This window comes from Sinocyclocheilus grahami, unplaced genomic scaffold (assembly GCF_001515645.1).
Source record: "Sinocyclocheilus grahami isolate Dianchi unplaced genomic scaffold, SAMN03320097.WGS_v1.1 scaffold116.1, whole genome shotgun sequence".
NCBI lineage: Eukaryota > Metazoa > Chordata > Actinopteri > Cypriniformes > Cyprinidae > Sinocyclocheilus > Sinocyclocheilus grahami.
This window is the reverse complement of record NW_015505295.1, coordinates 1,853,253-1,880,388: the sequence shown is the minus strand read 5'-3', so window position 1 is coordinate 1,880,388 and position 27,136 is coordinate 1,853,253. Positions and strand designations below refer to the sequence as shown.

Below are 27,136 nucleotides of genomic sequence, written 5' to 3'. Positions count from 1 at the left end.
GAAAAGAGGAAAAAAATACTCGGTGAAAGGATAATTTCAGGGTTTGTATATCTTTTCACCAATTAATTTTTGTACCTTATCCTATCATCTGAGATTGTATTTTCATAGCATAAAAGATCATTTGACAAGCAAAACAAACTTCAATTCTTAAAAGAATTTCTATTTTAGTTTTATTTCTATTCTGGCCCACAGTTTGCATTAATCACTCATTACTTGTAATAAAACCTCATCCTAATGCTAAAAAAAATATTCTATTATTCATTCATATTTAAATATCATCAGACAAAAAGCAGACCTCAAAATATGCACAATTTAACAAGGCAAGAAGAAGGATATTCAGCATTTCTATTAAAAGCCAGGAGATACACTCTGTTAGACAGAAACCAGAGACCAATACATTTTTCTGAGAGGTTATTTTGTCCAACCTGTCAAACACAATTTAGATTATTATAAATGTGCCCTTCAGTTTTAAAGAGTGTATTCAAATGAATAGTATATTTCTCTGGAGATGTGGATGCAATATAAAATTATTTAATACGCTGCAATCAAATGCATATTATTTGCATAAGTTTCTCAGCAATGCCAAGCCAATTTCAATATGACTATAAATTGCACGGTTGCATTCATGCCCCCCATCACTCTTTAAACATCAGCCAAAGTCTACGTGCAGGCTTGTACAGTACAGGCTGCACAATCCTCTCTAAGAAAAGTACTTTGTGTTCCTTCATGCTCTTATAGGTAGACACTCTTGTTATTGCAAAGTTTCCTGCCTTTCTGCAAAAGACAGACAAGTCAAACTAAATTAAGCAAGGTGGGAGATGGTATAACTCTACAAACGAATATCTTAGAGGATGAATCACTCCAGAAATAAAAAGATTTGTTACCAATTAAGAAGGGCCTAAAGGCAATTTCTCAGTCCCAGCCATTTTTCATAGTTACACTGATGACACTAAGGAAATTAAACTTCACCTATACACTTTCCAAGGCGATATTTTAAGAACCTCAGGGTTTTCTTCCACTTTACTGATCTTTTTCCTCAAGAAAAGTGTGCCTTTTATTTTCAGGAGGCCTTCAAAACTTTCTGTAGGAAGTGCAGTGAGTGTATTAAAAGGTTAGTTCACCCAAAAATTAAAATTCTGTCATTAATTACTCACCCTCATGTCGTTCTAAACCCGTAAGACCTCCGTTCATCTTTGGAACGCAAATTACGATATTTTTGATGAATTCTGAGAGCTCTCTGACCCTCCCATAGATACCCTAGTGCCCTTTTTTGGAGAATATACACTGAACGTAAACAGCATATGCTATTCTGTGTCAGCTGTGTCACACGGATACGTTTTCTATGTTGTTTACGCTTTGATTTGACCTAAAACAACATATCCGCGTGACGCAGCTGACACAGAACAGCATACGCTGTTTACGTTCAGTGGATATTCTCCAAAATGGCACCAGGGTGGAGATGAATTGTTGAATAAAGTCGTTATTTTTGTTATCTTTGCGTTCAAAAAGTATTCTCATAGCTTCGTAAAATTACGGTTGAACCCCTGATGTCACATGGATTATTTTACCGATCTCCTTGCTACGTTTCTGGACCTTGATCGTGGTAATTACATTATTACCAAAAAATGAGATTGCATGGGTGTTTATGTTTATAGGATATGCGCTATACAGGCTTCACATCAAAACATCCCCTACTATTGCCTGTCTAAAAGACAGTTTTTTTGTCCTCTTGCATAATTCAGATGGGACTGCATGTTTCATTTATCCCGCAAGAAATGGCTTTCATCTTACAACACTGTATCTATGGAGAATAAATAGCATCACTCCTACCACTTCTCTACAAAGCCTCTTATGCTCACAAATAATGTATTTGATCCAAAATATTTTGAAATATTTTTGGAAATTAAAACAAATGTTTTCTATTTTAATATTTTAAAATGCTATTTATTCCTGTGATGGCAAAGCTGAATTTTTATCAGTCTTCAGTGTCACATAATCCTTCAGAAATCATTTGAATATGCTCAAGAAACATTTCTTTGAACAGTAGTGTATCTAATTCTGTACTTTTGTTTTTTTAACTGGACTTTTTTACCTTTGGGATAACAAATTGAAAACTAAGTATTAAGAGAGAGAAACTGATTAGGAAACAACAAAGTGTATTTAGTATCACTGGGATACTATTATATACTATTACATACTATTATAGCAATTTTTGTATTTTCTGTTTTCATGTTAAAGTTTTAGCAACTTTGTTGTGCATTTCTGTCATTTTATTTGCTTTATTTTTTTTTATTTTTTTTTTTAAATATGTCCATATAGATTTTTATTCATTTTTATCTCAGTTTTAGTTTTACCGTAAAATAAAAAGTTAAACTAAATAAAAATGAGACAACTAGCTAAAATAAAACGTTTACATTTTATTTCAGTTAACATTTATTTTATTTCAAGTGACATTTTTATGGTTTTAGTTTTAGTTAACCCCTATAAAAATCACTTGCTGGATTCTATGAACCTTTTCAAAATGATATTTTTGGCATTTTTGTATAGAGACCACAGGAAATGATCAGATCAGCCAGACTTAAACTTGTGTTGCCCACTTGAGCACCTCAGCTATATGGCAACAGCTCATTAAATAATAACTCATTAAATAATATGTTTACATTTTAAAAATATGTAAGGATGTGCTTTTTGATATGAATTAAAATATATAATGATTATTACATTAAATACTCAATACTCAAGCATGTTTTTTGGTGCTAACAGTTATTTTTTCAGGGAACTAAACACCCATAACCAAATATTGTAGTAACAGATAACTTTGTTCTGTTCTAAACAGACAGTATGCCTTCAGTTAATCAGGTAAAGCAGAAACAGCTCTCAGCTTGATTTAGATTAATGATTAGTTAAACCTGCCACTGCGATCCTTGTTCACCTGGACTAAGAAATCTGTAAACCAATACCTTTCTTTTCTAGCCTTACGTCATGTACTTGCGTAGTTACTCCATTAGCCGGGACAAATCCAGAGATGAGGCTTGATAATACTGCCTTTAGGATAACTGTTCTCCTAATAATACTGCCTTAAAACCTTGCTTCAGAGTATTCTTGTCAAATTCACCCTTTTGACTTTTTAATATAATCAACAGGAAGCTATAAAAATGAATTATATACCTTTTCCAAGCAATTCATCAGAGTTTCTTGCAGAGATAACAGCCCGGTACTGCTGCAGCTAAAAATAACTCTAAATCTCAAAGGACCTCAGACTCCCTTCCAAACATCCTGAAATGCTGCTGGAAAAGGCATGAATGAATTTTGACTGGCACAAAGAAGAAAAAACTAACAATATATAAATAAAACAGGCCCTTTAACAATCCCAAAAAAGCAGTCATTAATAAAACAGAAATGGAGTCGGTCCTCTTTAATGAAGCTGGGCTGACCATTAGAGCACGTCTGGAAGCCTTGAGGAGAATATTACACCCTCAGAATACTGGAATGGAAAGTGCATATGGAGGAATCCAGATTATGGCATCCGTCACGCGGGATGACAGCTGTGCGGAGAGGTGGGGTGGGATAGGGGGGGATGAGGTTTGTGTTAGGGGTTGGAGAGGATTATGTAATCCTCTTGAGATTTTTACGCTTGAACTTCCTAATGATGCATCACAGGGCTAAAGCAAAAATTCAAGAGCAATACCTCGAGAACAGCCTGCATTTATTAAAATCCAGGATTACTTTCACCTGGGGTCTATGCTATTTAAATGATAATGCCCTCTTATCTCTTGTGGGTTGCTACCGGAGTTTGATTCTCATCACAAAGTTCACTTTTAGAAAACTCACCGTCCTGCTCTGCTTTGCACTTCACCATCTCTTAGTGTGAACTGCTTTTGTGTGTGCCTTAGGCATGGCGCATTTACATCCAATGTTTAAGTCATGCAGTCACACTGATTTATGTTCAGTAGATCATTTTATGATGCTTATTTTTTAAATGAACAAGTATCTATACTGTTGTTTTGGCCAATGCATCAAATATGAAGACCACCAGCCATTGTAAACAAATGGCCTCTGCTGCCACTTCTCCACATCTATCAGTAAATATTTTAAACTATATATTAAACTTGATATTTGCAGCATGCAAATGTTAATGTTAACAAAATCATCTTGATTTTGCATGTGATTTCAACCACATTAGGCTGGTTGTCCATTAAAGCGTTTTTTGAGAGCGTTTTGGAGGTGCAGTGTTTAGCTAAATGCATGAACGATGAAAAAATTGTAAATTATTTTTCATATTAATATTTTTGTAGTTTGTAGTCATCTGGTACAGACATGGACACTTGAAGACCAGCAATATTTACTTTTACATTGTTATTCAGTCACTGTATGGCTGATGATACACGGGGCAACTTTTTTTTAACAACGTTGCTTGGGCACTTTCCCATTGAGAATGGGTAAAAAAAAATTATATCTGGATAATTAAGATCAGTTGTGGGCCCTGTGTCTCACCTGGTTGCCCGTTGACAGAAAAAAAGTTGCACCGTGTGTCATCAACCTATAGGTAGAATGTGACAGCAATATTTGTCCCACCTCTTCTTCAATGTGATTGAACGGCTGAGTAAAATGTGACATTGATTAGCGCTGCGTATTACATAAAGTTTAACATTTTGGTGACCAGAAAAAGAAAATGCCAAGCTCTCTGGCATGTCTCTCTCTGCTGGGATTTTTAAATATGCGGTGGTTCCATTGAAAATAACTAAAAAATATATATATGCTAACCGCAGGGGGAAAAAAATACAAATGCATACAAATCAATTTGCAAATGCATGTTTGTACCCAATAATCACAGAACTTAGAATATTTTCTAAAGAAAACATGATTTATCATGCTGTTATGCAGTTGCAGGACTAGTGATTTGAAGATACATTTAACCCCAGGTACAGTATTGTGCAACAGTAATAGCCATGCATGACCCAAAAAACAACACTGATAACAGAGATAAACAAACAAAAACACCACATGTAAAAGCACAGTAAACCACTATTGTGTACTGACCGCTTTGTGCTGAACATTCTGGGTCCTTGTTATCCTGTGTTGGATGGGTGACACAATGACAGCGATAGGCCAGCTCTATGGAGTGAACCTGTAGGAGAAGAGTATGGTTACAGAGGTTCAATCACCATCTCATGGTATCAGGTTTAAAAAAAATCCAAGAACCAATAACCTCATCTCTGTAGGGGGTGTGACCTGTATGGCTGAGCAAATTACAGCAGACAGTCACAATCCAACAGTCTTGAGCAAAATCTGAGGGAGCTCGATATTTTTGTCCACAAACAATGTTTGTTTTCTGTCCACTAATTACCAACCAGATGGTGTTTACCAAGGAATTAGCTAGTAGATTTCCTGTCTACAGTCTAAGGTTATACAGTATGTAATTTAACCAAAATGTAGATGAAGAAATGTAAATGAAGATTCACTTTTAAAAATAAATGTTCCAATAGTGGGTTTTCAGAGAAATGCAGTAGAAGAACCATTTTTGGTTCCCCAAAGAACCAAACAACGATTACTATAAAGAACCTTTTGTGCACGTGTTTCCATGGATGTTAAAGTTTCATCATGGAATCACTGATGCAAATATGTAACCTTTATTTTAAGAGCGTTGTCCACTTTAGCTGATAACATTAGAGCTAACTTTGTGCTGCTAACTCAGTTATATTGTCAATAAGAAACCAAGAATCAGCTTTAATAGACCTGCCCTGAAGGGTATTAAAATGCTAACACCTATAATTCCTGTTTTTCATCTCTCTCTCTATTTAAATGGTTGATACTGAATATTTTAATATTATTCAAATATTTGCAGACACCTGCCATAGCACAGGTCTTATTTCAGCCGTGCACTAGCTAGGGTTCCAAAACTTTTTTTTTGTGCTTGTCAAAATCTTTGTTAGCTAATGAGATTAGTGGAAGATAAGACATATGTCAACTAGGGCTGCACGTCCAAACAGAGTGCATTAATAATGTATGAATAAGGCCTGTGTAAGACGCACTGGTAAACCTTCTGCTTTGCCAAACTGCCTAACCGTCAACCTGCCTCAACCACAAAGCATAGGTAAAAATCATTGGTATATCCAAGATTTGAATACATCAAGCAAAAGGAGACATGTTTAATCTGGGATTGGGAAAGTATAAAAGCAGCAGACTGTACACAATGGACAGCAAGATTAGAATGGCTTCTGGTCTTAATATTGATGAAAAGAAACGGGGACATTAACTGAAGACGATAATGGATAACTTTATGAATGGAAATGGATTTTCCTTAATTGAGGATGATCTTCTGGCCATCTGGTTTCATTACAGTAAGCCAAAGCACGAAATGACAACGGTAATTGTTCCGCCTGAGATAAAAACAGAACCAGTGCACTATAATCAAATTGCCCATGACCATGACTAAACACTGAGGATTTCAGGCTGATGCATATAAAATAAATTCACTGTATTTTAATGCATACATGAAGTCTATTATGATTTGTCTTCTGTAGAGCTGATTTATAGCTGAATCAAATTTGTTGCAAAATGGATGAACTTTGCAACATCGACACATTCATTGGACTGAACTGTATCAGCATTGGACTCAATTGAGCTTAAATATACAACTGCCTTCTGTAGAACTGCTTTATAGCTTAACTGAATTTGTTTAATAACTGATCAACTTTGCAACACTGAGACTGTTATTGAACTAAATTGAATCAACACTGAACTAATTTAGACTGAATTATGGCAATTGTATTCTGTAGAGCTGCTTTACAACAGAAGTCATTGTTGCAAAAATCATCACTTATGATATGACTTCATTGTTATTTTACTGTTCATTTCTGTGAAGCTGCTTGGACGACTGTATAAATAAATGTGACTTGACCAGGTATAAATACAAAGTAAACACTAATTTCTAGTCACTAATGAGCCTCATTAATAAACATCTGGTCCATATATCACACAACAGCAGGGAACTACCAAAGTTCAGCACACTAGATTGGAGGGACGTGGCCTCTGGGAGAGAATAAAAAACAGTCATTACTTACAGAGGCTTGATGGAGCTAATTACTCTATGACAATGTCCATAACTAGTGAACAACAAAAAAAGACATTGGTAAAAAAATATATATATATTCTTTCTCTTCTTAACCACAGCAGGGTTTAGATGAAGGTGGATTAAAAACAAATCTGTCTCTTTGGTCAATTTTTACGACATCATTACTTACAGAGGCTTGATGGAGCTAATTACTCTATGACAATGTCCATAACTAGTGAACAACAAAAAAAGACATTGGTAAAAAAAATATATATATTCTTTCTCTTCTTAACCACAGCAGGGTTTAGATGAAGGTGGATTAAAAACAAATCTGTCTCTTTGGTCAATTTTTACGACAGCATGCTGGGTTTCTTCTGAGAGAGTAGCGGTTTATTACAGAAGTACATGCATAGTCACAACATATAGTTTATGGTCTTTTTACTTCATCGAAGTAATATAGGAAAGAGTGGGATAAACTGTGCCACTTTACTTACATTTCCCTCTAGGCACGAAGAAATCATATAAGTTAAACCTCACACGTCTAAATATATTTAGGGTGTCTGCTAACTGAAATGAATCACATTCCATAATGCTGTCTTATTTTACTGCACAAATTCATAAATAAGCCAGGAAATGGTTTAATAATCAAAATATCTAAAACATTAACTGTACTTGTAACATTAAAAGAATTTCCTGCAACCATATTAGTTATTTTATTTTATTATTTTTTACACTGATAATTCAACAATATAAAAAAAATTGTAAGACAGGAATACTTTTTGAGATGATAATTAATTTTACCAGCCATGTAGAAGTATTAATTTGACGTAAAAAAAATGCTTTTTAACATAAAAATGTTTTTCACTTTCCTAATGTGCATGTTTCAACTCACATGCAGCTATTTATGATGGTCACTTTGTAAATGACGAAAAATATACAAATATTAGTTGGCCGGGCTGAACAGACATAACGCTTTAACTATTTTAATTATATATGTTATGTTATATTTTATTTCCATGGATAATACTTCCAGAAATCTGTCAGAATACTACCACAAATCTCTCCAGTCTAAAATGGGAAGGGATTTCAGCACTGGACAGCGACAAAGATCCACAATCTACACCAAACCAAGATACATTTACCAAGACAACAATTATATCCATCCACAAATCACATGATTTTCTTCCTCAGGCTTTTACATGAAAGCATTTAACAGATGTTTGAAAAATCTAGAGTATCTGGTCTTCATTAAAATCTACTATGGCATCGTAAGAGACTAACATGATTCACTAAAAGCTCTTGCTGGAAAACACGATAGCATTATTGAAGTGCAGCAGCCATAACCATGGAAGCACAATGAGCATCTTTATGTAACGAGGCTAATTTACAGCAAAACATGCACCCAGCACTCATCAATAGATTGACATTACAGTGCCACTTCAGTTTGTGAGTGCATAGCCATTGCTCTGTGCAGACTGCTCTTCAGTCATTTCAATGGCTGGATCTTTAAAGCATGTGTGTGTGATCCAGGCAAACAGGCCGTCAACTCTTTGGTAATTTATAGACGGCAGCTATGAGTAGACATTATAATTCACTGGGTTTTTCAATGGCAGTCTTCCATGAGTGTCCGCCTGGATGTAAAAGCCCTGCTGCTCGGAGATCGATCAATGAGGACATACCAACAGTGATACAGCATCTATGAGTTTCAATTACACGGAGTTTGCATCAAAACTGCTGCTTAATGAAATAATATAATTCTGAGCCACTTTAACTCAAACAGCATTTTGATTGTATCAGATAGTAATACCATTATACTGAATGATTACCATATTCATGCAACATCATATTTACACACAGGTACTTGAAGGAATACCATGGTACAACCAGGGCAGAATGGCTTTATTCATACCATGCAAGATTGAAGGTCATATTATTTTTAAAACTACATGATAAAGTTATGATACAGAAGGGGAAAAAAGCTTGCATATCCAGATGCAAACATGTGTTCTTCTTATAAAGAAGTGACTTTTTTTTCCATCAACAGTGATCTCTAACTGGAAACTTAATACTGAATCAGTGCAGATATCACATCCAGTCTTCCACAAAGACAGTCTTCAATTAAATTATACACAAACAAACAATAAATAAATAAAGGATGAGAATTTCCTCTCTGGGTTTCTTAAATTATATTAGCCCAAAGATAAACACTCACATAATAAACAATGCATTAAAATAAAACTATAGACCTACTGCAGTTATAACATAAAACAACATATTATTGTCAAACATTTTGGGCATCCTCAAAATGTCTCTCCTGTCATTCAAAAAGCCAAGAAAAAGTATTCTTAGACGGTTATTCTTTCCTTTGTGGAGCCCTTATAAAAAGTCAGGTTCAAGTTAAATTTCCTTTTATAGAAATTCGGTGTATTTTCCCTCTTTTTTTAAATTCACATCCATATTCAACAACTTATTCTTATATTAAATAACATAACAATAATTTGGAATTAATTGGCGCTTACCTTAAGCCAGGTAATGCGTCAGCATATCCAGTGAATATTTAATATCATGCAGTGTTTATGATCGCACGGCCTCAGAACATCACTCGCACTATCCCAGCATTAGCGTTCCGAGCGCGCTGTTAAACAAGCGGAACATACCATCGCAACCTGAGATAAAGGGGTGTGGATCCAACCAATACGAGACCTGGGCTGAGCATACATATGTGAAGGCTAAACACACGGATATGTTCCAAAAATAGGGGAAAAGTTATTTTTAAAAGTAATGCATTACAATATTGCGTTACTCCATAAAAAAGTAACTAATTACGGTACTTAGTTACTTTTTATGGAAAGTAATTCCTTACGTTACTTTTGCGTTACTTTTTAAATCTGGGCAGGGCTTGCTTGTTTTTTTGTTTAGTTTTTTAAGTTCTATTTTTGGCAAATATAAAAGCCTTTTCACACCAAAAGTGAAATGAATAAGCCTCAGGCTGAAGGGAAAGTTAATTTACGTCCGTACAGTAGAATGCAGAAGAAGACATTTCAACACACTTCAGCAATAAAAAAAGACACAAATGTTTATCTAGAGTAATTTGATCTTATTACACTCTTTAAAATGCTGGGTTAAATACAACCCAGTGCTGGGTAAAATAGGGTTTAAGTATTTAACCCAGCATTTTTTAGAGTGTAGTATGATTAAACTGGATCATCGAAGGTCAGAAGCAAAGACATTGGTTAATAGAACGGGATTAAATACATAAAGTATATTTGTGTTGTTTAACATTTAATTATTGCAGGTTTGTGTCATATTCTGAGTTGCATTATTTTTATTCATTTTGAGGAATACTGAATCTGTGTTTTTTAGAGTGAGATTAATTAATGCATATTCATATTTATTTCAGAATTACAGTAACATCTTCTGATTTCTGTCACCATGGCAACACCAGAGCTGTCAATCAATAAATTGAAAAAAGTAACTTGCGTTACTTATTTGAAATAGCAACTCAGATATTCTCTTGTAAATTTTAACTTCACTAGTTACTTGAAAAAAGTAAACTGATTACGTAACTTGCGTTACTTGTAATGCGTTACCCCCAACACTGCATATACATGATATTCAAAGATACAACACAAACAAACAATAAATAAATAAAGGATGAGAACTTCCTCTCTGGGTTTCTTAAATTATATTAGCCCAAAGATAAACACTCACATAATAAACAATGCATTAAAATAAAACTATAGACCTACTGCAGTTATAACATAAAACAACATATTATTGTCAAACATTTTGGGCATCCTCAAAATGTCTCTCCTGTCATTCAAAAAGCCAAGAAAAAGTATTCTTAGACGGTTATTCTTTCCTTTGTGGAGCCCTTATAAAAAGTCAGGTTCAAGTTAAATTTCCTTTTATAGAAATTCGGTGTATTTTCCCTCTTTTTTTAAATTCACATCCATATTCAACAACTTATTCTTATATTAAATAACATAACAATAATTTGGAATTAATTGGCGCTTACCTTAAGCCAGGTAATGCGTCAGCATATCCAGTGAATATTTAATATCATGCAGTGTTTATGATCGCACGGCCTCAGAACATCACTCGCACTATCCCAGCATTAGCGTTCCGAGCGCGCTGTTAAACAAGCGGAACATACCATCGCAACCTGAGATAAAGGGGTGTGGATCCAACCAATACGAGACCTGGGCTGAGCATACATATGTGAAGGCTAAACACACGGATATGTTCCAAAAATAGGGGAAAAGTTATTTTTAAAAGTAATGCATTACAATATTGCGTTACTCCATAAAAAAGTAACTAATTACGGTACTTAGTTACTTTTTATGGAAAGTAATTCCTTACGTTACTTTTGCGTTACTTTTTAAATCTGGGCAGGGCTTGCTTGTTTTTTTGTTTAGTTTTTTAAGTTCTATTTTTGGCAAATATAAAAGCCTTTTCACACCAAAAGTGAAATGAATAAGCCTCAGGCTGAAGGGAAAGTTAATTTACGTCCGTACAGTAGAATGCAGAAGAAGACATTTCAACACACTTCAGCAATAAAAAAAGACACAAATGTTTATCTAGAGTAATTTGATCTTATTACACTCTTTAAAATGCTGGGTTAAATACAACCCAGTGCTGGGTAAAATAGGGTTTAAGTATTTAACCCAGCATTTTTTAGAGTGTAGTATGATTAAACTGGATCATCGAAGGTCAGAAGCAAAGACATTGGTTAATAGAATGGGATTAAATACATAAAGTATATTTGTGTTGTTTAACATTTAATTATTGCAGGTTTGCGTCATATTCCGAGTTGCATTATTTTTATTCATTTTGAGGAATACTGAATCTGTGTTTTTTAGAGTGAGATTAATTAATGCATATTCATATTTATTTCAGAATTACAGTAACATCTTCTGATTTCTGTCACCATGGCAACACCAGAGCTGTCAATCAATAAATTGAAAAAAAGTAACTTGCGTTACTTATTTGAAAAAGCAACTCAGATATTCTCTTGTAAATTTTAACTTCACTAGTTACTTGAAAAAAGTAAACTGATTACGTAACTTGCGTTACTTGTAATGCGTTACCCCCAACACTGCATATACATGATATTCAAAGATACATCCACAGAAAAGGCAAGGAATAATTTCAACGACCCCCTATTTTTAAACATATGTGCATCCACACTGTTTATGTCCTGCAAAGAGAAGAAACACTCTAAAATAAATCTCATTATAGCAAATGATTATAAGAATTCATAATAATGAAAATAATAATAAAAATAATACTTTTTATTATTTATTTATTTACTTACTTGCTTACTTATTGAAATTTGATTTGATTTAGGTCATTTTTAACAAAACTGCAAAGAAGCCAGACTGTTATTATGAAAAGCGGCTCAAGTTCACTAACCCGGATATTGTTTGTATACTGGGTTTCAGCAGCAGAGGGCTGCACGTATCCTAACTATTTAATGTACTTTTGCATGTTTATATCCTGTAAAGCTGTAACTGGATTGTTTTTGTGTCTTGAGCATTTCTTGGTGTTAACGAATGTTACAGAGCGTTTGACCTTATTATAGACACACTTGCTAACAGGTAAGTTTACTGAATGCTTCAGATTTCTATATTTATATAAGTTGATTCTCCCCATAACAGTTTTTTGATCTGATGGTAGCATGTTAAACTGTCCTAAAATATGATTTCTAATGTGTAATATAATTTTTTCTCATGATTAAGTTGCCCAGGTTGAGTTATAACCAATGCATTAGTTGTATATGTATATTTATATTATTTATGCATATTTATATTAAAATATACGCAATTAATTAATGACTATATTATTGTAAATATTTAATCCCTCGTTACACACTAAAAATGTATTGCATATCTATTCAGAAACTTTTTGGATATGTCTGTCAACAGCCTCCTTACCAGAAAATAATGAGCGACCAAGTTTAGAATATATGGGCAGCAGATTATTAGGTTTCTCTGCTCAGAATTATTACTGTCTTACTGTCTTTCCAAGAATGAAGCAAGATTTTTGTCTTTTTCTCTCTCTCTCTCTCTCTCTCTCTCTATGTAGGCAGAAATCAACAACATGCACAATCATTTCTTGACAACCTTTTTATTGTATTTCTGCGTTCAGGTGCTTTAGCCAGGTGAATGTTGGGAGTTCGAGCCCTGTTTGGAATCGGTCTTCTTGTGACATCACGAGGAGGCTCTGTCCTGACCCATACAGGAGCATGTGCACGTATTGCCAGTAACATCTACAGTAAAGATCTCACTCACAGACAGGCTTGCACTATGGCCGATACAATCAAGTACTTGGGGTGAGTGTAAATGCACTGCATTTATTAGTATTAGGGTTATCAGTATTGTTGCCTGAGCATAAACATGATTGTTTTTATGTAATCTTTCTTTTGTAGGCAAGAAGAGGCACAGCACATTGACGAGGAGCTGTTCGATGAGTACAGCTTCAGTGTGGATCAGTTAATGGAGCTGGCCGGTCTGAGCTGTGCCACAGCTGTGTCAAAGGTACATCTGATGCTCCACCAACATGCAGAAAGGATCAAATGCATTCATTATACACATTAAAAGCAGTTTTCGCTTCATAGGGCTATCCTCTACAATCACTGCTCAAGAGTCCACCTAGAGTTCTGGTGATCTGTGGGCCAGGAAATAATGGAGGAGATGGGTTGGTTTGTGCTAGACATCTCAAACTGTTTGTGAGTTCATGTTATTCTGAAAATAAATCATTCCTTTATTAAACTTAATATTTTATGAAGATGTATTGATTTATTCATATTGTATGTGGATCTCCCAGGGATATGAGCCTTCTGTATTGTACCCAAAGCGCCCCAGCAAACAGCTGTTCCAGAATCTTACCACCCAGTGTGAGAAGATGGATATATCCTTCCTGACAGAGATGCCTGAGGTACAACACAAACCCCAGCGGTCAATACCACATCGTTCACACTGTAGGGGGGCCAGATGTTTTTAGCCCTCATATGGGTTCTTCCTTCTCATTAATATATGATCAAATAATGTGCTAAATGCCATGAATGTACCAGCTGCTCAAGCTATGCACAACAAGCTGACATTTTAATGTTTCATATTTTTACCTTTATGTAAAAAAAAATTTATTTTGTACTTTGTTTTTGAATATGTGACCCTGGACCACAAAACCAGTCATAAGTCACACGGGGTATATTTGTAGCAATAGCCAAAAAAACATTGTATGGGTCAAAATGAGCGATTTTTTTTTTAATTCTATTTCTGTATATAGTACATTATTCAAATATATATTTTTTTTTTATTATTATATTAGTTTTATATTACATCCCTACTGTGTTATTCCTATGTATGTCTACACTATCATGTATGTCTGCACTATGTTTGTACTTTCTTCTACACTGGAAGCTCCTGTCGTCAAGTCAAATTCCTTGTGTGTGTAAACATACTTGGTAATAAAGCTCTTCTGATTCTGATTCTGATTCTTCTTTCATTTATTAGGTTGGGATGTGGAAAACGGCTGTCCTGATGGGATTCAGCCTGACATGCTCATCTCCCTCACGGCCCCTAAGAAAGCAGCCAATCACTTCAAAGGACGCTACCACTTCCTGGGAGGACGATTCGTTCCTCCTGCACTTGAGCAGAAGTACCAACTGAATCTGCCTCAATACCCAGGCACTGACTGTGTTCATCAGTTGAACTGAGCATTAAGTCCTTCAAGTCATTTTTGTGTCACTAATTTAAAAAAAACAAAACCTGGGTTATAAGTTTGATTTACCACTCTGAATACTTTTTCAAGTCTTCTCGAAAAACCGGTAGATATGGACTTGATTAATCAGCGTCAGTCAGTAATCGTGAAACTTCTTATTTGCAGGGATTGTTACAGAATGTTTCAGAGGAATCGCTCTAATTATTTATGTATGAATTTATAAAAACATCAAATTAAAATAAATAAATATTTAATTAAAGTTTTTGGTGGTTATGGATTTAATGACTAAGCCTGAATAATTGCTGCATTATTGTTTCGTGTTTGAATATAATAATGTTACATATTTACATATGGAAACATGTAACATTCCAAATGGCATAAAAATACAAAAATAAATAACTAAAGCTATAACTGTATGTTAAGGAATATTTTTATTTTAATATATGTTAAGGAATAGCCATGTGAGACACTTTTTATTATGGATGGGCGCTTTTTATTTCACTGCTTCTGGACTGAACCACTGTAACACCTGCTGACTGCCATTAAACAACTTGAAAGATCAGACAATTTTTAATATAAGTTCGACTGGATTCGTCTGAAAGAAGAAAGTCATATACACCTAGGATGCCTTGAGGGTGAGTAATTTATGGGCTAATTTTCATTTTTGGGTGAACTAAACCTTTAAGACGAAAATATTGCTGTTTCATTAAATATAATGAATTTTGCAAGCTGCAGCAGTGTATAGAGCATCTTCCAATTTCTATAATGGACGTTTTTTCTTTCCATGAGAAATGTCTAACTGTAAAAATATATCATAGATCAGTCCAAGATGTTATTTACTTTGTTTAAAGATTGAGTGGTTTATATTTTTACCTGTAGTTTATAGACCCCAAATCTGCACTGAAATAGACATTTTGTTCATTTCACACCATATAAATAGCTTTATAATACAGCACAACCCATTTGTGTTTCATTCAAAGTAATTAAAATTCATGTCTAGTCATAATTGCCAAAAACACATCTTATCTTACATTATCAGTTTCAACTGTTTACATCTTTTAAAAGTAAAAAAACAAGCCACAAAACAATAATGCTTAAAATGCAGGTCCCTCCCATTTTGCTCACAGATATGAACATCCACTGAGGGTCAAGTATGAAGAAATGCCTCCATGCAGGTATGACATGTCCCATGTCACAGATAAATGTCTTGGTTTTCTCTTGATGCCTTTGTCCGGATGTTCATTCATCTGTTCAGGAGCTGTTACAGCAGGACCGTCTCTCCTCATTAAACTCGCTGGAGGGGCCCAGAGTCACCGCGCTGATCGAGCCTCTGGTGACCTCTTTACTAGCAACTTTCTTGTGTATTGCTGATGAAGGAAACATAAATCAACACTGTCTTTATGCATTTAAAGTCGGTTCAAAACTAGAAGGTTTTTAAACCAAAAGAGGTATAAACTGGTTATGAAGTTTTAAATAATTATGATTTTTAAACGTTTTGAAATAAGTCTCATGCTCAGCAAGGCTTAATTTATTTGATCAAAAATACAGTAAAAACTGAACTTAAAACTTAAAAGAACTTAGATTAGAATGAGTTCCATTCGGAAAGGATCAGGTGACACTGAAGTCTGGAGAAATTATGAAAATTCAGCTTTGCATCACAGGAATAAATTACACTTCAAAATATATTAAAATAGAAAACAATAATTTTAAATGGTAATATTTCACAATTTTACTGTTTTACTGTATTTTTGATCAGATAAATGCAGCCTTGGTGAACACACTGTAAAAACTCGTAATTATTCCGAAATTTTGCCTGTAATTTCAGCGTAAATCCTATAAATCTTGCTGTGATTCAATGTTAATCAGTGACTTAAAGTAAAAAGCAAACTCACCTGTTAGAACTTCAAGGAAGGCAGATTCGACATTAGTTGACTCTAATGCGGACGTCTCCATAAAAAGTAAGCCTTTGGCCTCTGTTTTATCAAATAAATAAGCAACCCATAAAAGGGAATTAAAATAGAAAAATAAAGGTGAAAGCTCATTCAAAAATTTAAATTCTCACACTCATGTCATACTAAAACTTTATTTCTTCTGTGGACCACAAAAGAAGATATTTTGAAGAATGTCTAAACAACTGTAGACCCCATTAACTTTTATTGTACATGCAAAAAAATGTAAAAAATCTAAATGCCATCTTTCGTGCTCGGCAGAAGACAGAAAGTTGCACAGGTTTGGAATAGCATCATTTAAGGCACATGTCAAACTCCGGTCCTGGGGGGCCACTGTCCTGTAGAGTGTAGCTTCAAAACCCCTGCCTGGAAGTTTTCTAGTAATCCTGAAGACCTTGAGTAGCTGGTTTAGGCTTGTTTAATTAGGGTTGGAGTGAAACCCTGCAGAAGAGTGGACCTTCAGAAGTGAATCTGACATCCCTGATTTAAGAGCTTAAGTCTCAATCTAAGTCTAAAACAAAGAGTTATGAAATGCATTGACACCTGCAAAGTCCTTCGCCTCCTCTGTTGGCACAGTGCGTACATTTCCCAGGTCACTTTTATTTCCCACAAGCATGACTACTATGTGAGGATCAGCGTGGACATACAGCTCCTTCAGCCATCGCTCCACGTTCTCATACGTCAGGTGCTTGGTGATGTCATAAACTAGCAGCGCACCCACGGCTCCCCTGTAATAACTACAAAGAACCAAACTATTTATTATTACATATGCAGAAACAGGAAGTGGATATAGGCTCAAATTGTACTTTATGATTCATTACTTTGTTTAAAATGAGAAAGGTCCTTTTTCATAATCATAACCTAACATAATGCATTACTTTTCACAGGTATTCACATAAGATAAAAGTTTTTTTCAGAAGTTAATACTTTTATTTTGTAAGTATGCATTAAAAAGTGACAAATAAGAAATGTATAATAATATAAAACATCAGTTTCAAATAAATTGTTCTATTGAATGTTCTATTTAACAAAGAATACTGAAAAAAAATACACAACATTAAACAAAGTTGTTTTCAGTATTATTGATAATAATGAGAAATGTTTCTTGAGCAGCAAATCAGCGTATTAGAATGATTTCTGAAGAATCATGTGACACTGAAGACTGGAGTAATGATGCTGAAAAGTCGGCTGGGAATAAATTACATTTTAAATCATTATTATATAAAACATTTTGATCAAATAAATCAGCCTTGGTGAGCATAAGGGACAAAAATCTTACAGAACCCACATTTCTAAATGGTAGTCTTGATGCAGCATCTCTTGTAATAGTTCACTATTTGCTCTCATGATAATTATACTTCAAATATAATATAATTATCCCCTGTGTGTAGCTGTGGCTCTCAAAAAGCACTTTGGATACTTAACATGCACTGTATGAATGTTACTACAGTGACATAAAATCTCAAAACCAATGAAAAACCATTTATCCAACAGCAAAAGAGTAAAAAGTAACCTAAATGCTTGTTGTTAGGGCAAATGTAGATGTCAGTCACATGCCAGTTATACTTTTAACTGTTTCCCAGACTAAAAAAGGAGTGGTTCTGGGTGTGATGCTAAATCATTCACTACGAATTCCACAGCTGGCATTATCCTAAATAAGGATTCATGTGAACGTGCATAGATCAGAAATATCCTTAGGATTAAAGAATATATATTTTGAGATGAGGAAATGAGTGACTTACGCTGAGGTAATCGCCCTGTAGCGCTCTAGACCTGCAGTGTCCCAGATCTGGGCCTTGATGGTAATACTGTCCACTTGAATGGAGCGAGTGCTGAATTCCACTCCAATGGTTGTACGGCTGTCATGATTGAACTCGTTTTTGGTAAATCTGGACAGTAGGTTGCTCTTTCCAACCCCTGATTCTCCAATTAAAACCACTGAAAGACAACGAAAACCTTTTAGCTTACTTTAATTGATTGAGTTTTTATTCTAATTGACTAAATGAATAGCTACAATTCATGCCTCTAATAGAAACACAGGAAAAGAGGGTGACAAGACCAAATAACCAATTTATTAACATTTTTATATGCTAAAGATTATTATTATTATCATTCAGACCGTAAATCTGTCTGAGATCAAATCTGATCTCTAGTCAACTGATTCAAACTTACCTTTGAAGACAAAGTTGTAGGTTAAATCTGTCCCCATGTTCAACCCTAGCAGTAATGTGTCAGTCTGTATGCTTACGTGTTACTCTAGCTCGAAATCCACTGGGAGGAGAAAAGCAGATGCTCAGGTTTCTGAAAAGCTTTATCGAGCCATACTTGTGCTGGTCTAAAGGCAGATTCCACACGGCCAGACTCTTCTTTGAGACAGGGTGGGAGAGCAGGAGAAACAGGTCGAACCACTGACACACAATGGGAGTGACTTCACACTCTCACACAAAACTGTTAAACCACAGTTCTTTCTCAGTCCAACAATACATGTATCCAGTTTGTATGTCTGTAAACCAGACATACAGCTGACTCATAAAACCAGCTGTCCTGTATCAATATAGGTACTTTTCAAACCTGTCACATTCACAACTTCTGCTGACAGATTCAGTTTCTGCAAGCATAAAATAAAGGGGTTTCACTTAATATGCTTATAAGCAGGGATGTATTATTTCAATAAAAACACAAATTAACTTTATTTTGATGCAAATTTACCTGTTTGTTTCATATTAGGCTGGTAAATCACATTACATGTCAGTATTCTTGCTTAATGATGGGTACATGGTTATATTAATAAACTGCATGTTTGATTTTGAGGACCGTTTTGTTACTTTTGTATGATAGTGTATTGGGTGTCCAGACAGGTTCTGAAACACTGATATTGCAATGCTCTGGCTCCATTTTACGAGCATTAGCAATATTAAAAACAAAGATTAAGTTATGTGACTACAAAAAAAAGAGCAAAGGACACAGTAAATCAGAATTAAACAGCCGCAAAGGCGATAGCGTTCATCCTCCTGTCCTGTAGGCGGCAGCACTGCCTTACGTGGCGCTGTTGTGTTGTATTGAATCGCGAATCGCTACAGAGAGGAAAGCGAATCACTTCCGTCAGGACACACGCTGGGTTCATCATCATGGCGGCGGGACCGATTTCAGAACGAAATCAAGGTAAATTGAATAAATAGAAACTCGTAGGGATACTTTAATGCACTATATTTGCGAAAAGTATTACAGAACTATGGAAAGATTTAAGCTTTTCATATCTTCTCGATTAGCCTTGAGTCGCTTACTTCCGCTCATTCAAATATGCTTGCTAAAAGCAAATAACAAAGAAAAGTTTTGGTCTTCATTTAGATGAAGTGAATCAAACTAATATATTATATGCATATTAATATTATAAGTAGCAGAAACATTAATCAAAAATAGTGTGCATTTTATTTTATTAGAGCCTTACTTGGTGTCCAGTGCAATAGTGTTCATTTTTATCATTTATTTTTCTCAGATGCCACTGTATATGTGGGTGGTCTTGACGAGAAGGTCTCTGAACCTTTGTTATGGGAGCTTTTCCTGCAAGCTGGTCCTGTTGTAAACACACACATGCCCAAAGACAGAGTAACAGGACAACATCAGGGTGAGTTACCTTATCTTTAAACCTTCGGGGGGGGGACTCTACAATTTGCATGCTTTTAAGTTGAGATTTCTCTCCATTCTCCAGGTTATGGCTTTGTGGAGTTCCTCAGTGAAGAGGATGCAGACTACGCCATAAAGATCATGAACATGATCAAACTTTACGGCAAACCCATACGAGTCAACAAGGCTTCGGCACACAACAAGAACCTTGACGTCGGCGCCAACATCTTCATTGGCAACTTGGACCCTGAGATCGACGAGAAACTGCTTTATGACACTTTCAGCGCTTTCGGCGTGATCCTTCAGACACCGAAGATCATGCGAGATCCAGACACGGGCAACTCGAAGGGTTACGCTTTCATCAACTTTGCAAGTTTTGATGCCGCCGATGCAGCTATTGAAGCCATGAATGGCCAGTATCTCTGTAATCGGCCCATCACGGTTTCATATGCCTTTAAGAAAGACTCAAAGGGCGAGAGGCATGGCTCAGCTGCAGAGCGCCTCCTGGCCGCCCAGAATCCACTTTCACAGGCCGATCGTCCCCATCAGCTTTTCGCAGATGCTCCTCCACCTCCCACCATTCCTACACCGGTCATGACCGCCCTTGGAACAGGGATTCCAATTCCAGGTTAGTTAAAGGGATAGTGGCCCAAAAATTCTGTCATTGTTTACTCACCCCCATGTCATTCCAAACCCGTAAAACTTTGGTTCATCCTTGAAACCCCAAATTTTCATTTTTAATGAACCTCAGAAGTTTCTATCCCTTCATTGAAAGTCAAGTCACTTTTGTTTACGTAGTGCTTTATACAATACACGTAGCTTCATAGTATTAAACTGGGAAATAACAGAATCAGTGAGGAAACTACTTCACATAGGAGACAAATTCTGCTGTAAAAAGACAATAGTGTCATTATTCAGCTCCAGTCAGTTCAGTGATAATGCAGTTCTATAACAGTATAATGTTCATCAATTATATAAATAAAAAGTTCATTTCAGCTATAAGCAGCTCTACATAAGATAATGTTGTCATTTTTCAGCTTGAGTCAGATTGATTGATTCCATTTAGTGTAATAAACGTTGCACAATTTGTCAGTTATTAATAATTTATGATTTAATTTAGGCTTTTATTTACATGTAAACAATGACTGACACATACGTCTAGCAGATCACATTTGTGTCGATCATTGTTTAGCCTAAATCAAATCTGTTCATCATATAAAATGATTATATCTCTTCTGAAGACTCGGGTGATTATTTAGTGTTGTTGTGTGCACAATGTTCTTTTACTGGGTTGTGTATGACATGAGCAACAGAAAATGTACGAAAAAGCCATAAATTGATCATTGCAATATTTTTAATCAAAAATAAGTCAAAAGCTGTATACATCACTTAAGCACGTAACATGTGGGGGAAAAACTCTAAGCTCAAGATTTTGCATTTACACCAGTGCAGCTCCATAAACTTGTAGTGCCAGTATATCACTGGGGCTCGTTTACAATGTGAGGATGGTAATGTCTAAAAAAAGAAACATTCATAATTTTATGAATGGCTAAAAAGGCAAACACATAATTCCTATGCGAGACATTTATGCATCTCAACTGTAAAAAATTGTCAGTTTCTGCTGAGGTTATGACATTTATGTCCATGACAAACAATTTACTGCCACTATTTTCAGTTTTATAGCACAAAATGTGATTAGATTGAAATCACTTCTGATCTTGCCGTTTTTTGCAGATATCAGTATGGCAGATAATCATGCACCTCCGAAACCTACTTTTTCCATAACTGAGGAAGGTCATATTATGCATTATAAAATAAAAAACCCTGATACTGGATTTAGACGTTTTACATTTGTGAAAGCTTTTTACTTTGTCTCCGTTCACAAGAGCTCTCAACTTAAGATTCAAAGTAATTAAACATATTATTATACATAGACAGAGAAAGAAATACAAGTTACACATGGAATGCGAGTTAAATGTTCAATTAATGGGAAGTATGCTTTATACCCACTGAAACAAATACCATATATGCAATAATTCACGTCGAATCCTTTATAGATGAAAACTAAACATGACCAAAGGCACTTTTAATTGCCCTATAGATTTTAAAATTGTCTGACAGAAAAAGAACAGATCGCCTACAAATCAAATTCTTGAAATTGGTGCATTATTTTACTTCCAATGCATAGAACATAACGCTGCTGCATTCTGAGATGAAGTGTCACTGTTTATTTACAAAAGCGATGAAACTGTCTGAATAAGGCAGCTACATTTCTAAGGGAGCTCAAAAACATACAGTTTGCAAAGAGTTCCATCCTGAGTGAACCTTTTCCAGCTGTTTTGAAGAGCCCCATCGAGGGCAAATCAGGGGTGACCTCTTTTAAGGACACCACAGATACAGACTCCCAGAAAGAATCATCTTCCCTGGTCATGTGTGTGTGTGTGTGTGTGTGTGCATGCATATGATGCACATTGTGGTTGTTTGTTTGTGAACTTTCATTTAAAGCAAGTAACATTAACCTGAACAGAACAAGGAAAAAAATTACAAAAAGGACTTCATTGCCAAAAGCAAATCGTCAAAATGAACCAAAGCAAAACTGTGCTGATGCACTCTTTGGTTGCTTGAGCACGGAGTCCAACACTCTTGGGCCTTCATTTATGAAATGACTTCTGTGTGACCTGCCGTGGCTTCCACTAAAGTTATCTGCTCGTCCGCAGAGTCGATCTCTTCTGTTTTGATGACTACGCCCTCTTCTGAAAACATGACCACTTCCTCTTCTCCCTCCGTTGTTTCTTCGATTCCGACCTCTTCCTGCACAAACACGACGTGCTCCTGGTCCAGGGCCATGGTGCCGTTGGTCTGTCCGTTTTCCATGGCTTCCAGTTTCATGCGGTACTCCTCGGCTTCCTGCTCTTTGCGGAGCAACTGCTGACGATAGCCTTGAGCTTTCCTGTTAGCTTCCTGTAACTGCCACTGGAGATGCTCCTGGAGATTGAAGATAAGATCGAGATGGGGTGGGGTGATTTTTAACATCTGGAGGTTTTGCTCTTAGGGTGTAACAACATGCAATAGTACATTTGGTAACACTTTATTTTAAGGTGTCACAGAGTAAGTACATGTAGTTAATTAATATTACTCGGTACTTAAATGTATAATTGCACTGTAACCAGGACACCTTAAAATAAAGTGTAACCGTAAATGTTTTTTTTTACATCTAGTTACACTCACTGTTTCACCGGTCTCTGTATTATTGGATGAAACTTCAATTTTTCTTTTACGGGCAGGAGGTTCGGAGTTATTAACCACTTCCTCTGTGATTTGATTGGATTGAACTGCCAATACTAATAACAAAAATGTAAAAAAAAAAAAAAATTAAAACAAGAACACCTTTAATGACAAAGTACACGATTGTGGTGAAAATATACTATACCTGGAAATGAATGAATGAATGTATGTATGTAACACAAAATAATTAAAATAATGTTTATTTAGCAAGCATTCAATTGATCAAAAGTGACAGTACTTTTACATTGTTACAAAAAATTCTGTTTCAAATGCTGTCCTTTTGAACGTTGTATTGATGAAGGATTCCTGAAAAAATGTTTTTCAAAATTGAAAATAAGAAACATTTCTGTAATACATCATGTGACACTAAAGGCTGGACTAATAGCTGCTGAAAATCCATCGTTATAAATTACATTTCAAAATTGTAAAAAAAGATATTTCAAAATATAACGGTTTTACTGCTTTTGACTAAATAAAGGCAGCCTTGAGTTGTTTGTTTGTGAACTTTCATTTAAAGCAAGTAACATTAACCTGAACAGAACAAGGAAAAAAATTACAAAAAGGACTTCATTGCCAAAAGCAAATCGTCAAAATGAACCAAAGCAAAACTGTGCTGATGCACTCTTTGGTTGCTTGAGCACGGAGTCCAACACTCTTGGGCCTTCATTTATGAAATGACTTCTGTGTGACCTGCCGTGGCTTCCACTAAAGTTATCTGCTCGTCCGCAGAGTCGATCTCTTCTGTTTTGATGACTACGCCCTCTTCTGAAAACATGACCACTTCCTCTTCTCCCTCCGTTGTTTCTTCGATTCCGACCTCTTCCTGCACAAACACGACGTGCTCCTGGTCCAGGGCCATGGTGCCGTTGGTCTGTCCGTTTTCCATGGCTTCCAGTTTCATGCGGTACTCCTCGGCTTCCTGCTCTTTGCGGAGCAACTGCTGACGATAGCCTTGAGCTTTCCTGTTAGCTTCCTGTAACTGCCACTGGAGATGCTCCTGGAGATTGAAGATAAGATCGAGATGGGGTGGGGTGATTTTTAACATCTGGAGGTTTTGCTCTTAGGGTGTAACAACATGCAATAGTACATTTGGTAACACTTTATTTTAAGGTGTCACAGAGTAAGTACATGTAGTTAATTAATATTACTCGGTACTTAAATGTATAATTGCACTGTAACCAGGACACCTTAAAATAAAGTGTAACCGTAAATGTTTTTTTTTACATCTAGTTACACTCACTGTTTCACCGGTCTCTGTATTATTGGATGAAACTTCAATTTTTCTTTTACGGGCAGGAGGTTCGGAGTTATTAACCACTTCCTCTGTGATTTGATTGGATTGAACTGCCAATACTAATAACAAAAATGTAAAAAAAAAAAAAAATTAAAACAAGAACACCTTTAATGACAAAGTACACGATTGTGGTGAAAATATACTATACCTGGAAATGAATGAATGAATGTATGTATGTAACACAAAATAATTAAAATAATGTTTATTTAGCAAGCATTCAATTGATCAAAAGTGACAGTACTTTTACATTGTTACAAAAAATTCTGTTTCAAATGCTGTCCTTTTGAACGTTGTATTGATGAAGGATTCCTGAAAAAATGTTTTTCAAAATTGAAAATAAGAAACATTTCTGTAATACATCATGTGACACTAAAGGCTGGACTAATAGCTGCTGAAAATCCATCGTTATAAATTACATTTCAAAATTGTAAAAAAAGATATTTCAAAATATAACGGTTTTACTGCTTTTGACTAAATAAAGGCAGCCTTGATGAGCATAATACAACAGCACTTCAGTGTGACATAAAAAAAAATAGTAATAATAAATTTTGCATTGAAGCTAACAGAAAAATGTTGTAATTTCTTCCTCTGGAAATAACCTTTATTCTTAAAATATTCATCCTTTAATCTCGTATTTCTACAACTTTACTCTTGTATTGTTACGACTTTATTCTCAAAATATTATGACTTTAATCTCACAATGCTACAACTTTATTCTTATCATTTTAATTTTATTCTCAACTTACTGTCTTTATTCTCGTAATCTTTTACGAGCTAAAACGCTGTCATACATAAGAGATTTCTTTCTAAAAAAGGAAAAACTTACCCCAAACTACATATTAATCTAAAACTGTAGCATTGAGAAGTTCCCTTCAAAATCCAAAATAAGTCTAGGATTTCCTACCTTGTCGTCCATCCTGCATTGTGACAAAGAACGGTTGGCCGAGTCCATTTGTCTGCAGATTTCCATGTTGATCTGTTAATATGGTTATGACCCTCTGACCCGATTCATTCACCACTTGCTGGATACTCGAGTCCAAGGCACTGACAGCAATAGCCTCCTCTGTGTCACCTAAACATCAAGCGAAAACAGAACACAAAAAGCAATTGTAAGTTTAATTACTATTTAAGTTAAAAAAAAAAACATCCATCAGTGTTTCCATATTTTCCATTATTATAGATTCCATTATTCCATATTTATTTTCTAGTCAACGTATCATACCCAAGTTGGTTTTGATCAAGTCAGTGAGGTTGACGACTCCCCCTTGGATGTTTGGGACACCCTGAATGATGAACTGTGGGGTGGAGCTGCCGTTTATGATTGACGCTTCGGCATTCCTGTTCACCTGATTCTGCATTCCCTCCTAAAACACACAAAGAGGATTTAACATCTTTAACATTTCTCAAACAACTCTGTAATGTTTTCCACGAACACAGCAGACCTGTATTAGTTGCACAAGTTCAACATGTTGTATGTCGACAGCGATATCAAAAGCTGATTTGTCAAACTTGCTGAGGGCATGTACATCAGCGCCATGTTTGATCAACAGCTCTGCGACGTTGTGATGGCCGTGCTGGGCTGCCCAGTGAAGAGCCGTCATCTTCAACATGTCCTTGGCATTGATGTCAGCACCACTCTAAAACATGAAAAGGAAATTTAAGAGACTTGTGTCGGTCTCCTCAGCTAACAAACTGAGATCAGGAATATTTTTAGTACATTAAATAAGCAGAACAAAAGACAAGCATTCACTTACCCTGATTAATAAATCCACAATGACCTCATGTCCCTCTGTGGCCGCCATGTGCAGTGGGGTCCTGTCCACTTTGGTTCGGGCATCTCTGCTGACACCCGCCCTCAGCAGCACTTCAGCAGTAGAGTAATGACCATGCTGGGCTGCTAAATGTAATGGAGACGTTCCAAGCTGCAAAAAACGTTAGGAGACAAGCAAATGAAAATACGCCAAAGCAGTTTGTAGGTTTGTGTGTATGCGTATATACAGTGGGGAAAAAAAGTATTTAGTAGGGATGCACGATATATCGGCCACCATATTGGTATCGGCCGATAAATGCTCATTTTTTCTGTTATCGGTATCGGCCCGATAAGAAAATTTGGCCGATATCTTAAAGCCGATAAATAATGCATTATTTCCTTCAGAGACACTTCAGATGCGCGCTGTTCGTTTGCAGCCTTTTGTGCAATTGTAC

General features: G+C 35.7%; 5 protein-coding genes across 5 annotated transcripts in view; 2 read left to right on the top strand and 3 right to left on the bottom strand.

Annotated features, from left to right (window-relative positions):
* Nucleotides 1-9,656, bottom strand: part of oxr1b (oxidation resistance 1b) — a 63,315-nt gene extending 53,659 nt beyond the window's left edge. The window contains exons 1-2 of the mRNA XM_016277876.1: nucleotides 9,574-9,656; nucleotides 5,041-5,128 (exon numbers count right to left, since the gene is read on the bottom strand). Of these exons, the coding sequence (XP_016133362.1) occupies nucleotides 5,041-5,057 (17 nt within the window). The 5' untranslated portion in view covers nucleotides 5,058-5,128; nucleotides 9,574-9,656. The remainder of the gene's footprint in view (nucleotides 1-5,040; nucleotides 5,129-9,573) is intronic.
* Nucleotides 9,657-12,460: 2,804 nt separating this feature from the next.
* naxe (NAD(P)HX epimerase) lies at nucleotides 12,461-14,823 on the top strand. Its single transcript, XM_016277935.1, has 6 exons — nucleotides 12,461-12,654; nucleotides 13,205-13,388; nucleotides 13,485-13,593; nucleotides 13,674-13,784; nucleotides 13,883-14,013; nucleotides 14,552-14,823. Exons 2-6 carry the CDS (start codon nucleotides 13,222-13,224, stop codon nucleotides 14,772-14,774), a joined length of 741 nt encoding a protein of 246 aa, XP_016133421.1. The 5' UTR covers nucleotides 12,461-12,654; nucleotides 13,205-13,221; the 3' UTR covers nucleotides 14,775-14,823.
* A 619-nt stretch (nucleotides 14,824-15,442) lies between these two features.
* LOC107589515 (ras-related protein Rab-25-like) lies at nucleotides 15,443-19,067 on the bottom strand. Its single transcript, XM_016277980.1, has 5 exons — nucleotides 18,901-19,067; nucleotides 18,471-18,666; nucleotides 17,272-17,465; nucleotides 16,672-16,752; nucleotides 15,443-16,146 (listed from the first exon to the last, which is right to left on the bottom strand). The coding sequence occupies exons 1-5, from the start codon at nucleotides 18,935-18,937 to the stop codon at nucleotides 16,031-16,033; spliced, it is 624 nt and encodes a 207-aa protein (XP_016133466.1). The 5' UTR covers nucleotides 18,938-19,067; the 3' UTR covers nucleotides 15,443-16,030.
* Nucleotides 19,068-19,791: 724 nt separating this feature from the next.
* Nucleotides 19,792-21,000, top strand: LOC107589514 (splicing factor 3B subunit 4). Its single transcript, XM_016277979.1, has 3 exons — nucleotides 19,792-19,890; nucleotides 20,225-20,353; nucleotides 20,438-21,000. The coding sequence occupies exons 1-3, from the start codon at nucleotides 19,857-19,859 to the stop codon at nucleotides 20,983-20,985; spliced, it is 711 nt and encodes a 236-aa protein (XP_016133465.1). The 5' UTR covers nucleotides 19,792-19,856; the 3' UTR covers nucleotides 20,986-21,000.
* Nucleotides 21,001-24,131: 3,131 nt separating this feature from the next.
* gabpb2a (GA binding protein transcription factor subunit beta 2a) overlaps nucleotides 24,132-27,136 on the bottom strand; it is a 26,059-nt gene continuing 23,054 nt past the window's right edge. The window contains exons 3-8 of the mRNA XM_016277875.1: nucleotides 26,686-26,853; nucleotides 26,374-26,568; nucleotides 26,154-26,295; nucleotides 25,836-26,003; nucleotides 24,878-24,990; nucleotides 24,132-24,634 (exon numbers count right to left, since the gene is read on the bottom strand). Of these exons, the coding sequence (XP_016133361.1) occupies nucleotides 24,305-24,634; nucleotides 24,878-24,990; nucleotides 25,836-26,003; nucleotides 26,154-26,295; nucleotides 26,374-26,568; nucleotides 26,686-26,853 (1,116 nt within the window). The 3' untranslated portion in view covers nucleotides 24,132-24,304. The remainder of the gene's footprint in view (nucleotides 24,635-24,877; nucleotides 24,991-25,835; nucleotides 26,004-26,153; nucleotides 26,296-26,373; nucleotides 26,569-26,685; nucleotides 26,854-27,136) is intronic.